This window comes from Oncorhynchus masou, chromosome 23 (assembly GCF_036934945.1).
Source record: "Oncorhynchus masou masou isolate Uvic2021 chromosome 23, UVic_Omas_1.1, whole genome shotgun sequence".
Classification (NCBI taxonomy): Eukaryota; Metazoa; Chordata; class Actinopteri; order Salmoniformes; family Salmonidae; genus Oncorhynchus; species Oncorhynchus masou.
The window spans coordinates 56537505-56551782 of record NC_088234.1 but is presented as its reverse complement, the minus strand read 5'-3'; the positions used below and the strand labels follow the sequence as shown (position 1 = coordinate 56551782).

At 42.8% G+C, this 14278-nt stretch overlaps 1 protein-coding gene across 9 annotated transcripts in view; it reads left to right on the top strand.

Moving 5' to 3' along the window:
* Positions 1-8383, top strand: part of LOC135511092 (ankyrin-3-like) — a 125028-nt gene extending 116645 nt beyond the window's left edge. For 6 of the 9 annotated variants that reach the window (XM_064932620.1, XM_064932622.1, XM_064932624.1 and 3 more), the window contains one exon: positions 1973-2544. In XM_064932620.1, coding sequence (XP_064788692.1) covers positions 1973-2529 — 557 coding nt within the window. In that variant the 3' untranslated portion in view covers positions 2530-2544. Of the gene's footprint in view, positions 1-1972; positions 2549-2844; positions 2936-3200; positions 3388-4259; positions 4344-4501; positions 4625-5539; positions 5611-6443 lie in introns of those variants that run through there. The other 3 variants (XM_064932619.1, XM_064932617.1, XM_064932618.1) reach the window with 3 other exon arrangements.
* Positions 8384-14278: the final 5895 nt, after the last annotated feature.

Genomic DNA, 14278 nt, shown 5'->3' with positions numbered 1-14278 from the left:
CCCCTCATGCTCTCGTCCATCGCCACAGCCCAACCTCCAGGGCAGCTTATAACAGCTCTTAAGCGCTTATTAAGAGTCTTGTGCTGTCATCTCTGCTCTTCCCAATCCCTTTTCCTTCCCTGTTTCCTAATCTCTCAAAATCACCTCTGTCCTTTCATTCATAATTGTCTCGTGTTGCTAACACGTTTTTGTTAGATTTTTTTTGTATGTCTTTGTTTCTCTTTAATCGTCTTTCCTCACCTGTAGCATGTTTTCTTGTTCCTGAGAGCTCCTCCACCTCTTCATTCCCAGTTTCTCCCTCGATTGAGAAATTGAGAATCATTCCCTCAACCCTGATTCCCCCTTGGTTTTGCAGACCTCCACACCCCACTCCCTTACTAAGTCCTCACCCCCACATCGTCCATTATCTCCCAGCCGATCCCCAAGTTAATGGTCCTCTGTCTTACTCATAGTCCAGAGACCTTTATGGACCAGAGACCTCAGCAGACCTTTATCCCCGTCCCCACCGCCTGATCCAGCAACCTCTCCTCTTCCGTGTCTCCTTCTCGACCCCCAGTCTTCAACCCACTGGGGACCCCAGTCAACCCACACACCTGTCCTCTACTCCTATACCCCAGCTAATTCCCTCACCTCCTGCTCAGTCACCAAGTCTTAAACCTACTGGGGACGCCACAGCCCTCTCCTCTACTCCCACCCCCCAGCTGTCTCCTGATATGACCCCATGCCAGTCCCAATTTCCCCCTTCGTCCCACCCCATCTCCTTTGCCGTCCTCCCCCTAAAATCAGCTGCAGGGTCTCTCCTGGCCCTTCCTCCCATCCATTCCCAGTCCCCCTTTCCTGTGTGTCAGTGTCCCTGTGTGTCTCCCGTACCTTCTTCTCCTCTCCCTTGGGTTGGCATCGACACCTCTATCCTGGAAATATGAATCTAGGCCCCCTCACCCTCTCCTCTCTTCTTTTATGTGTGAGCATGACTGAACACGCACTCAAATCTTAACTAATAAAACCCACTCATCGCACATATGCAAAATCATATTCCTGGCATGCCTCACATACACTACCATTCAAACGTTTGGGGTCACTTAGAAATTTCCTTGTTTTTGAAAGAAAATAACATTTTTTGTCCATTAAAATAACATCAAATTGATCAGAAATACAGTGTAGACATTGTTAATGTAAATTGTCGCTGGAAACGGCTGATTTGTTATGGAATATCTACATAGACGTACAGAGGCCCATTATTTGTTTCTGGGCATTTTGAGCCTGTCATCGAACCCACAAATGCTGATACTCCAGATACTCAACTAGTCTACAGAAGGCCAGTTTTATTTCTTCTTTAATAAGCACAACAGTTTTAATCTGTGCTAACATAATTGCAAAAGGGTTTTCTAATGATCAATTAGCCTTTTAAAATGACAAACTTGGATTAGCTAACACAACGTGCCAATGGAACACATGTAGATATTCCATAAAAAATAGTTATTTACCACATTAACAATGTCTACACTGTATTTCTGATCAATTTGATGATTTTTAGTGAACAAAAAAATTGCTTTTCTTTCAAAAACAAGGACATTTCTAACTTTTGAACGGTTGTGTATATAATTGATTTATGTTTTCTTATCTCATCTCAAAGGCTGCATATGAATTCATCCCTTTAACAGAAGAAACTTGTCATAAAACTGTTCAAAGCTGCCACGGACATAACTATTGATCCTTTTAAATAAATATATATTGTTTTATCACAGTTTTACCTTGAGTTTCTCTAAGATAGCTCTCAAGTGAATCAAAAGTGCTGGTGATTGTGACACCAGTGTCCCCTCTGAGTGTCACCACAATTAGTGGGTGTTTTTCGTGGCATGCTCTATTATCTGTCTCTGTGCATTTGTCCATGTCACTCAGTCCATGTGGTGTGTGTTTTATGTGGGATTTCTTGTGTCAAGTGCTTCCATGTGCTTATATCATCTCCCAACAGATTATCACAGCATCCTAGCGGAGCTGCAGTCCCCAGTCCAACTGCACTCTGACCCTCCCTTCACGGAGCTCCACTCTGAACCCCCTACCCTCACCATCGACCCCACCCCTGTCCAGCTCCACCCACACCCCCCTACCCTCATCCTCACCCAGTCTGAGCCCTGGACTGGCCACATGGAGCCTAGTGTGGAGCCTGACACCTCCACTAGAACCCACCTTAGGCCCTGGGAGCTGTCCCTGTCCATTCACACCCTTCACTTAGATCCCACCGCTGCCACCAACACAGGAATGGCTGAAGGTGACCAGGTGCTGATGGTACAGGTGGAAGAAGAGAAAAAGAAAGTGGACATAAGCCTCCAACAGCAGGAGGACAGCAGACAGACAGGGGCATCAGCGGTGGAGGCTGAGGGGGAGGCTGAGGACGTCGTAAAGGGAGGTGGTGAGGAAGGGGTAGAGGTGGGTGAGATGGCAGAAGAGGGGGATAAAGTGGTAGAAGCAAAGATCGGGGCTAAGTTAGCGGAAGAGGGGACTAAGGTGAGGGTGGAGGGGGTAACTTGAGGGTGGAGGGGGGTAAGGTGGGGGTGGAGGGGGGTAAGGCAGTAGAGAATGGGGCTGAGGTGGTGGAAGAAGGGGCTGCATATCTCTCCCCCCAGGCCTGGGCTGAGGCATTGGGGGAGCAGGGTGTGTCTGGTTCCACCGAGGAAGAGGATGGAGACGAAGACGAGAAGACAGAAGATAAGTTAAAGTCGCTGTTGGAGGATATTCATTTGGAGGAAGGCTCAGAGGAGGAGGACGAGGAAATGACGGAGGCCAGGGTTCAGGAGATTCTTAGTCAGGTGCAACAGGCAGAAAAAGACGTGTGTTCACTTCCAGGTTGGCACAGTGACACATCCAGCGTCAACGTGGAGCCCCCCACACCCGGCCGCAGTGTGAGCTCAGACCTGCTAGACCGCCAGGAAAATAGGTACACAAAACTAAATTATTCCATCACAGTTATGGATTAAGGATAAATACACTTTCATGTATATCTACAACTGGGATTTCATATCTTCACCTTAGTCTTTCTGCCTTCGTCACAATTTATTCATTCAATTTGATACGAATCCCATCCTATTCTCAATCTAACTCTTTATCTTAATCAATGTTGATCTCAATCATAATCCTAAACCATTCATCTGAGATTTAATCTCAGTCTCAAATTGACCCTTTTTCCTAATCTCTCCCCACAGCCAGGAGAACTCCAGTGACTCCATCACCTCTTCCTCTAGAGGAGAGCTAGCGAGGTCTAGGCACAATGGCGATAACACGGAGCTACCACCTCAGGACGGGTCACTTCCTGTATCGCAGGACTCAGCCAACGGAAGAACTGGACGTGGGAAGGAAGAAGGCACGCTTGTATCTGAGAGGAAAGTCCAGGTAATTGCAAAGACTATGCAAGATAGTGTACTGTAAATGTTTTTTTTAGAATGTGTGTCTACGACAGTGAATACTGCTCATCAGGTGCATCACTGTTCCCTTTTTACAGTGACACATGAAGTGGATGTCTATATATTCAAATCAACAGTAAATTTAACTGCACCAATTTTTCCAGATGTGCCATTGTTTATTTTTGTAGGTGTTAGAAGAAAGATCCTTGGGATTGTGTGAAGCAAAAAAGATTCTCTACCACCTACGCATTTTGTGTTTCCATCCCCTTTTCAATATCTGTAATGTTACTTAACTGCATTCATCAGCAGCGTTTTAGTGAGTCCGGCTCTGACGAGGAGCGGACTGTCACCACCAGGGTGTTTCGGCGCCGGGTCATTCTCAAGGTACCCTGCTGAGACTGGGTGAAGTTTGGTTTGGGTTGGCGGTAGACAGTTCATTTAACTCTGCCTCCTGGTGTGCAGTGGACTGGTGTGGCTCTCTTCACTGACAGCAAGCGGTGGGAGAAAAAGGAAACGCCTGAAATGTGTGTTTGCAAACAGTGTGTGTACAGTGTTTGAATGGTGAGCGTGTTAGTGTGTCCTGGCCTGGTAACCTGCTTTCATGGCTTGACTTTAAATCAAGGAACATTCTGTGTCTCACTGTTGCCTCTGTGATGCCATTTAAAGGGACACTTCACTTTGATTTTGATTTTGCTTGACTCAACAACTCTTGGGGAATTCAAAGATATTCTCTCTTCTCTAGAGGTTTGCTTGCAGTTTGATGGTGCTGGTGATGTAAAGTGTGTTATTGGTTTGCTGTTACACTGGCTGAGGTGAATTTGGACCAGTTCTGATTGTAGTCCTAACCATGAACACTTACAGGGAGAACAGGCAAAGAATATTCCGGCCGAATCAGTGACAGAAGAACAGTTTACTGATGAAGACGGTAACATCATCACTAGAAAAGTAACTATCTGCCTTCACTCTGATTCACCCGTCTTCCTAAGAACACACCTCTGAATTATCATACCCACCTCCTCTAAACTCTCCTCCCAAAATGACCTAAACCCTCGGTCATACTCTCTCCTTCTTGACCATGATCATTATCTCCCCCCATTTCCCAGGTCATCAGAAAGGTCATCCGCCGGGTGTCCACGCCCACGCCTGACGACCAGGGCGGGGACAGGGGGAGTTGGGGCCGAGGAGAACCCTGGCCCTGCCCTTTCTTACTGGAGGAGGAGTTAGAGGTTGGCATGACGATGGAATAGGCTGCATAGAGAGTTGCCCCAGGGGTGGTTCTAGGGTTCTGAGCCTGAACAGAAAACAGGCGGGTCAGAACCTTTGGACCTTAACTCAGTATGGGGTGCTGTGATCTGATGTGGAGTGCTGCGGCCAATGCTACCAGTGGGTGTATGTCTGTTTTGAGTGTCTGTGTGTTTGTGTGTCTTTGTGCGTGTGTGTGTGCGAATTTAATGGGTGCTCAGTGACTAGGATGTTGCCCCAGCTATTGTTGCAGGTTGACATTTATTGTCATGAGTCTTGTGCTGGAGGCAGAACTGAGAAACTTCCCTGTAGATAAGCCAGCTGCGAAGTCCAAATTGGCTATATTGTAAAAATGTATGGGGATAAAATTAGCTTTTTGGTCTTAATTTAAGGTTATGGTTAAGCATTAGGGTTAGCAGTGTGGTTAGTGTAAGGTTTAAAATCAGATTGTATGACTTTGTGGCTGTGCCAGCTAGTGACCACTCTGTAGAGCTGCCTTCAGGGCAAGATAAATTATGTTAACTTGCGCTATTGTTTGTGGCCCACATTGAATTGGAGAACTGATTGTTCTGACATGAACCAGGTGCACACTGCCTCGACACTTTATTTTTTCATGTTTCTGGTGATATAACTCCTCTGGGCTATTATTTTATTTCCAGGAATTTGCCTCTAGTATGTTGTGTGCTTTCACTTCATGGTATCCTGCTAACTGTGTGTAATGCTAACATTTGCTTCTGTGGTGGGGTTTACTGCTTTCAGGTTGATGGTTTCAGGTTGCTATTGTTACAACATCTCACCTCTAGTCGAGCTGCACTCGGGTTGCTGTTTCAGGTTGCTGTTTGTAAGGATAGGGTTCTGAGATTGGCTTTGCCTCACTCGTATGTGTATGTGTGTTTCAGCAAGGAGATGGAGCTAAAAGCAGGTCGGGAGAAAGGAAGCTTCAATCGTAGGGGTAGCTGTGCTCCACCAGGTACTTTACTCCCCCCACTTCTCTAATAAAATCATCAGTTTTATACCCCACACTGTTCAGTGGTAGTGCTCAATATTTCCAGATCCATTCCATGTACATGTCTAAACCTGGTACAGCTTTGCTCCATTTCACTATACTTGTTCTGTTTTCCAATCTACATTCCTGCTCTGATTAATGTACTTCATTCTACTCCAAACAGTACACACACGCGAACTGACCTTCATGTTTCCAACTGAAAGTCTGACTCTTGTCTGTTTTGATTCTGGCTGCGTTTTGTCCTGTCAGCTGTGTGTGTGGGTGACTAGTCACAAAGGGAACATGGATGATGTTCAAAACACACCTATTGTCACACAGATACTCTCTCTAACTCTCTCTTTGTCCATTAAACCCCCCCACAGGCCAGCTCATAGACAGCCCATTCTGTAGGAATTACATTACAAAGAGAGGTGGCTATCTGATTGGTTACTGTTAATCCCTGTAAGGTGTTGTTAACTATATGCATCAGTGAATTATTCAGTTTAAGCAAACCTGAGTAAAAAGAGTAGTGGCACTCTAATGAACTGTGGCTCAACTGATGATTTCCATGACAACCAGGGTGACCATGACAATTGTAGCCCACATACCTCTTGATGCTCTCTAGCATCGTCGAGTGATTGCTCCCGTAGATTTGTGGGTGGCTTGCAAAATGGAACTTGTAAAAGTCAGTAAACTAAGGGACTCGTAAGCATTAGTGAATGCATGGGCTATGTCCTCTATAATGGCTACCTTCTTTCAAACAGCTGCCCAAAATGCTGTCAATATCTGATATATTGTAATATTTTCTTAATTTTCAGGTGTGCAGGAATTCTTCTCATCTGTTTCCAGGGCAGAAAGTTACAAACTGAAAAACTCAAGAAATTTCAGCCAGGACTTGATCGGTCTGATTTCAATATGAGCATGAAAATCTCCCTCCCTGTCAAATGAGGGACCTGGAAGGTTCCTACCATGGAATCTGAATTCTAATTGTATGGCTCTCACTTCCTGTGGTCTATGGACCAGGAGAATTCTGCTTCCTGTTTGTGACTCGTAACGTGCCATTGGCGTCGTGAGAGCTTTTGAGGAGTATTGTGGTGACAACAAAAAGGACTCCATCACAGAAAAACTACAGGTGCAACTGAACTTACACCTGTGACCAAAGATGGCACAAAAGCTCAATTCTAGTAGTAGGAGAAAGAAAATCAACAAAATTACACAAAAACTAGAGGAACACTTCTGATCCAACACTCGCCTTATAGTTTTTTCTCGGACCCATAAATGTCAGGTTGTAAATTGCTGTGGGGTTTGTTTTCCTTTTTAAAACTAAAAATAATACACAGCTTTTTCCTGTATATAAATTACAATGTGTACAATAAAAAAAATGATGAGTTACAGGATGATAATGCACAGGAGAGAACTTTACAAGTGCTTTCAACATTATTATCAAAATGGTTCCACTTTTAAGGAAGATTTGAGTGTAACTTCACACGTTCTTGTATAATTCATTATTATAGCAGGTATAATGTTTGTATATGAAAAAAGCTGGTTAGATTTTAACAGAGGACATTTCCAGAAAATCTTCTGCAAATTTAAGTGATTCCTAAAAAGGGGATGTATCTAATTCTGCAAAAGCAGAGTACTCATATTTTCATGCATGCCGTTCACATTATTTTAAGTACAATTTTTACAAGTTTGCAAACACTGTATTAAAATGAGAATTAAAACCCTTTATCTGTGTACACATATAGTCCTTACATTTGTCACCCGTTTTATATTTGAAATGGAAAAAAAATACCATAAAAGCATTTATTGTGTCGGGGACTAGGAACAGTATGGAGAACATTTGTTCTATAGCTTCTTGAGGGTTTAATGTAGTCTACCGTTTGTCTATGTAAAACTGAACGGCAGCTTCTGCTGGCATTAGCATAAATGCTATGAGAAAGAAGTTATCTGAATGTATATGCTAGTAGACTGGCTCGCCGTAAAACTATAACTGTATTGTGTGTATTGGCTATAAGGTGTAGAGGTCTCTGTACGCTGTAAGACTGTAATCATTTTAGCGGTGTGTCATTTGGTTTTATGAAGGCTGCTGTGGTTTTAAAGAAAAGGTGTCATTTCCTTTTGGGCTATGGTGAAGTACTTCCTTAAATTTAATCTACTCACATAAAGGCATAAGACATGATTTGATTGTAGCTCTTAATAGAATATGTATGACAAAAACACTGGATGGTCAAACGATTATTTAAGCATCAAATGAATTGTGTGATCTTTCTTGGCTTGAGAATCTGTATGCGGTGTCTAACTAGCATTCATTTGATAGCTCATTGGCGATTACTTTGCATTAGATCTTCTCTTTGTATTGGTTTAACTAGAGGCCCATGTAGTTAAAGTGTGGTGTTATTCTGGTGTGAAGGCTCAGACTTAGTGTGATGATGTTTATGCTGTGGACATAACAACCAAGTAAAGGATTTTATTTTTAGACAAGTGAAGTCATTTAGGGTATTGTATCATATCTCCCATCCTACATGTCAATCAGGGGGTAGAGGCTAATTTGATCAATTTTGTTTGATATGTGTTTTCACCTGAGCTAATTTTTCGATGTACAATTCTTACTAACAGAGTGAAGCCATTGAAATGTAACTATTCTAGCACTTTGGTTATTCAAAGTCTTCTTTTAGAGGCCATAGCAGTAATGACGCCACCACAATGTTTCAATTTAAAAACAAAATAACAAAATAAAAATGCATTGATTTTGCAATCAGTTGTTTCTGTTTTATCTCTGTGTTTGTTTATTTGATGTTGAATCTCTCATGTTTGGAATAAATTCCAATGGATTGTCAAATGTTTAGGCTAAGGGATAAGAGGATGGCAGATCAAGTCAAATTTTATTGGCCACATACATGTTTATCTATGATGTAATGTATGATTGAACAATTAGCCGGACACATCAATAACAAAATAACATTTTAAAAAATTGAAATCTTCTATAAAAGTGTCTTTCTTTGCCCCGTTAATACAACACCACAGTGAAAACCTGCTATTTGCACATTCATTATCCTTTTAAAGAAGTTAGTCTAAATGCAGAAAAAATGGCAAAAATCAGTAGCCAAGCCAGAGATGAACACGTCTTTCTCAAACTATCATAGCCTTGGGTAGGTGGGGTGGATTCTCAGGCTATAGTCTTTTCAGATCTACAAAACCCAAGAAGCCATCAAGAAGTGTCTATTATATGGGGACAGGCTGGAGGGGGGTTCCACTATTGTTAAATCCATGCCAGAAAGTGTGGCAGTGCACACTTTGGGAGAAGGGTGGAGAATTGGGACTATGAGTGTATTTAAAATGTTGTCGCAGACATGACTGGTAAGATGATATAAGGGGTCATATTCAATCAAACCCACACTGCAGAAACATACTGTTCATGCATTGTGCCTTTTTGTTAGACTACTGTTGGATAAAGCTAAACATCAGTGGTTTTAGTTTCCCCCAGTAATATTGTCCACTTAATTGCAATATACTACACTTTTACTTTTCTTGATATACTTTTCTGTATCCTATGGCATCAATGAGCATTGGCACAAAATAAGACAGAGCTAGCTCTTCTTCTTCAATGAGGTTTAATGGCGGTTGGCATTAAATACATTTTGCATTACCGCCACCTACTAGACTGGAGTATAACTCCATTATACTTAGCTTATTATTTTTATATCAACATTTTTTTAATACAACAAATACTCTACCATCTAACACTACATTAATAATAAATACAGTACTCCACTATATAAATCTATTTAGTCCTACTTCAGGCCAACAGCCTGAAAGGATGAGACACCACCACTTACTACACCCTGTAACTCTTCTGATGTCAAGTCTTGCACACCCAAATACCTCTCTGCAGCTGCCACCACAACCTCGATTTTCTGTGACTTATGTTCCACCCCTGCAGTACAGTTGATAAATTACTACAAATGCCAAAAATCCAATATTATAGAAACATATCACTTGTTGGTTTATCCCGATGTACTCCTCTCAGGATCCCTCCCCCTTGACCCATCTTCCTCTACTTTCTTCACTGCCTCAGCATATGACAACTTCTGTTCTTCTCTAACCCTGGAAACCTCAACCTGCCTCTCTTGCACTGGACATTTCTGATCCCCAGCCCCATGGGGCACCCCTACCACTACTTTCCCCAATGCTACACATTCCTTTGTCTCATTCCCTTCTGCACACTTCTCACACCTAGGAACTTCCCTCCTACACATTGTAGCCACATGCCCATAAGCTTGACACCTGTAACAACGTAATGTAGTCGGCACAAAAGCTCATACAGGATAACTTATACAGGTGAAGTCGGACGTTTACATACACTTAGGTTGGAGTCATTAGAACTAGTTTTTCAACCACTCCACAAATGTCTTGTTAATTAACAAACTATAGTTTTGACAAGTCGGTTAGGAAATCTACTTTGTGCATGACACAAGTCATTTTTCCAACAATTGTTTACTTACAGATTATTTCACTTAATTCACTGTATCACAATTCCAGTGGGTCAGAAGTTTACATACACTAAGTTGACTGTGTCTTTAAACAGCTTGGAAAATTCCAGAAAATGATGTCATGGCTTTAGAAGCTTCTGATAGGCTAATTGACATCACTTGAGTCAATTGGAGGTGTACCTGTGGATGCATTTCAAGGCCTACCTTCAAGCCCTCTTTGCTTTACAATATGGGAAAATCAAAAGAAATCAGCCAAGACCTCTGAAAAAACATTGTAGACCTCCACAAGTCTGGTTTATCATTGGGAGCCATTTCCAAATGCCTAAAGGTACCACGGTCATCTGTACAAACAATAGTACGCAAGTATAAACACATGGGACCACGCAGCCGTCATACCTCTCAGGAAGGAGATGCATTATGTCTCCTAGAGATGAACGTACTTTGGTGCGAAAAGTGAAAATCAATCCCAGAACAACAGCAAAGGACCTTGTGAAGATGCTGGAGGAAACGGGTACAAAAGTATCTACAGTGGGGAGAACAAGTATTTGATACACTGCCGATTTTGCAGGTTTTCCTACTTACAAAGCATGTAGAGGGCTGTAATTTTTATCATAGGTACACTTCAACTGTGAGAGACGGAATCTAAAACAAAAATCCATAAAATCACATTGTATGATTTAAGTAATGAATTTGCATTTTATTGCATGACATAAGTATTTGATCACCTACCAACCAGTAAGAATTCCGGCTCTCACAGACCTGTTAGTTTTTCTTTAAGAATCCCGCTTGTTCTCCACTCATTACCTGTATTAACTGCACCTGTTTGAACTCGTTACCTGCACAAAAGACACCTATCCACACACTCAATCAAACAGACTCCAACCTCTCCACAATGGCCAAGACCAGAGAGGGTGTAAGGACATCAGGGATAAAATTGTAGACCTGCACAAGGCTGGGATGGGCTACAGGACAATAGGCAAGCAGCTTGGTGAGAAGGCAACAACTGTTGGTTGTTATTAGAAAATGGAAGAAGTTCAAGATGACGGTCAATCACCCTCGGTCTGGGGCTCCAATGATGGGGCATCTCGTGGGGCATCAATGATCATGAGGAAGGTGAGGGATCAGCCCAGAACTACACGGCAGGACCTGGTCATTGACCTGAAGAGAGCTGGGACCACAGTCTCAAAGAAAACCATTAGTAACACACTACGCCATCATGGATTAAAATCCTGCAGCACACGCACGGTCCCCCTGCTCAAGCCAGCGCATGTCTAGGTCCGTCTGAAGTTGCCAATGACCATCTGGATGATCCAGAGGAGGAATGGGAGAAGGTCATGTGGTCTGATGGGACAAAAATAGAGCTTTTTGGTATAAACTCCACTTGCTGTGTTTGGAGGAATAGAAGGATGAGTACAACCCCAACAACACCATCTCAACCGTAAAGCATGGAGGTGGAAACATCATTCTTTGGGGATGCTTTTCTGCAAAGGGGACAGGACGACTGTACCGTATTGAGGGGAGGATGGATGGGGCCATGTATCGTGAGATCTTGTCCAACAACCTCCTTTCCTCATTAAGAGCATTGAAGATGGGTCATGGCTGGGTCTTCCAGCATGACAACGGCCTGAACCACACAGCCAGGGCAACTAAGGAGTGGCTCCGTAAGACACATCAAGGTCCTGGAGTGGCCTAGCCAGTCTCCAGACCTGAACCCAATAGAAAATCTTTGGAGGGAGCTGAAAGTCCGTATTTCCCAGCGACAGCCCCAAAACCTGAAGGATCTGGAGAAGGTCTGTATGGAGGAGTGGGCCAAAATCCCTGCTGCAGTGTGTGCAAACCTGGTCAAGAACTACAGGAAACGTATGATCTCTGTAATTGCAAACAAAGGTTTCTGTACCAAATATTAAGATCTGCTTTTCTGATGTACCAAATATGTATTTCATGCAATAAAATGCAAATTAATTACTTAAAAATCATAATGTGATTTTCTGGATTTTTGTTTTAGATTCTGTCTCTCACAGTTGAAGTGTACCTATGATAAAAAATTACAGATCTCTACATGCTTGTTGCAAGTAGGAAAACCTGCAAAATCGGCAGTGTATCAAATACTTGTTCTCCCCACTGTATATCCACAGTAAAACGAGTCCTATATTGACATAACCGGAAAGGCCGGAAGGAAGAAACCACTGCTCCAAAACCACCATAAAAAAAGAGACTACGGTTTGCAGCAGCACATGGGGACAAAGATCGTACTTTTTGGAGAAATATCCTCTCGTCTGATGAAACAAAAATAGAACTATTTGGCCAGGAAAATTATATGGATATATTGAAGCAACATCTCAAGACATCAGTCAGGAAGTTAAAGCTTGGTCACAAATGGGTCTTCCAAATGGACAATGACCCCAAGCATACTTCCAAAGTTGTGGCAAAATGGCTTCAGGACAACAAAGTCAAGGTATGTTAGTGGCCATCACAAAGCCCTGACCTCAATCCTATAGAAAATTTGTTGGCAGAACTGAAAAACGTGTGCGAGCAAGGAGGCCTACAAACCTGACTCCGTTACACCAGCTCGGTCAGGAGGAATGGGCCAAAATTCACCCAAATTATTGTGGGAAGCATGTGGAAGGCTAGCTGAAACGTTTGACCCAAGTTAAACAATTTAAAGGCAACGCTACCAAATACTAATTGAGTGTATGTAAACTTCTGACCCACTGGGAATGAGATGAAAGAAATTAAAGACTAAATAAATCACTCTCTACTATTATTCTGACATTTCACATTCTTAAAATAAAGTGGTGATCCTGATTTACCCAAGACAGGGAATTTTTACTAGGATTAAATGTCAGGAATTGTGAAAAACTGAGTTTAAATGCATTTGGCTAAGATGTATGTAAACGTCCGACTTCAACTGTATATCCTAACATCACTTTGTCGGGGAAAGACTCAACCTCAAAACTCAAAAGTGACAATGACTCTGTTTCACCACTCACGCCACCCTGTCCGCGTCACACCAAACGACGTGCATCACAACCACCGTGAACCATCGTGAATCTTCCCCTTCAGGCAAGGATCGACTTTTTCCAAAAACGTTCCCCCTCCGGTCACAAACTCATGTTTATCCCGACCCTCGGTGCAAGCCTCGGGCTCCAAGAACTTCCCCACTACCTACCTACCACCTCCGATACATTTCCCTCATTCACTTTCATTTCTCCTGTCTTCAACTCACTCTGCTTACACTTTCTACCATTCTTCTTTAACAAACCATCTCCTTATTTTCAGCCATTTTTTAACCGATTCAAGCTCACCCTCTGCCCCTCTCTCTTAGACCCTATGCCTCTCTTCTCCCCTCCATTCCTCCCCCCTACTCGAAGTATGACTCTTCTCATGATAATACTGCACTTCTCCTGACATACATCTTGTTCTTGCCTTGTCAAGGGACGCAATTTAACCAGCTGTCACAATCTCCGTTACAATCAACATGAACCCCTCGGGATGAAGCGCTACATCCCACCTATAAAAAGCAGCTGCTTTGTCTTGATGTTCTCCTTTATCAATATCTACCACAACGCTTTTCCATTTCAAACAAGCGCGTTTTTTCCCCACAGAGCTATGTCCACATGGTGACGCTATTTTAACACGCGTTTGGTTGAAACCCAGAGCAAGGTCACACCAAAGATATAACTAACCAGATAGTTAATCCGTGTCGTTTTCAATGGGAGCAAATTACGCATAGCACAAACAAGTGTGTGGGCAGAGCCAAGGACGAGCAAGTTAGCGAAATCCTATTGGTGCGTTCTAGCATGTATTTGCATATTTCCGTTAGCGAAGGAATTTCTCTTTGAAGTGCGCGTGTGCAGTAACTAAATTCGCCCTTGTACTCTTTGCAATTTTAAAAAAAATGTCAAGGGATCACGTCTACAAAACGTAGTGTACTCTGTTCTTAACATATTTTAGTTTTTCGAACAGAAACTGTATTGAAATCGGGCTTTTGTTCGATGAGAAAATCAGTAGCCACTCAGTCCAGTTCCATCTCGCTCACTGCCCACTACTGGGCTTCATCTCCTCGCCATATTTGGTGGGGAGTGGAAATACCATTACGGATGCTTCAGATTTATACATCCGGTAAAACATCTTGCTCCATGTTCAGTCTTTGGTCACAC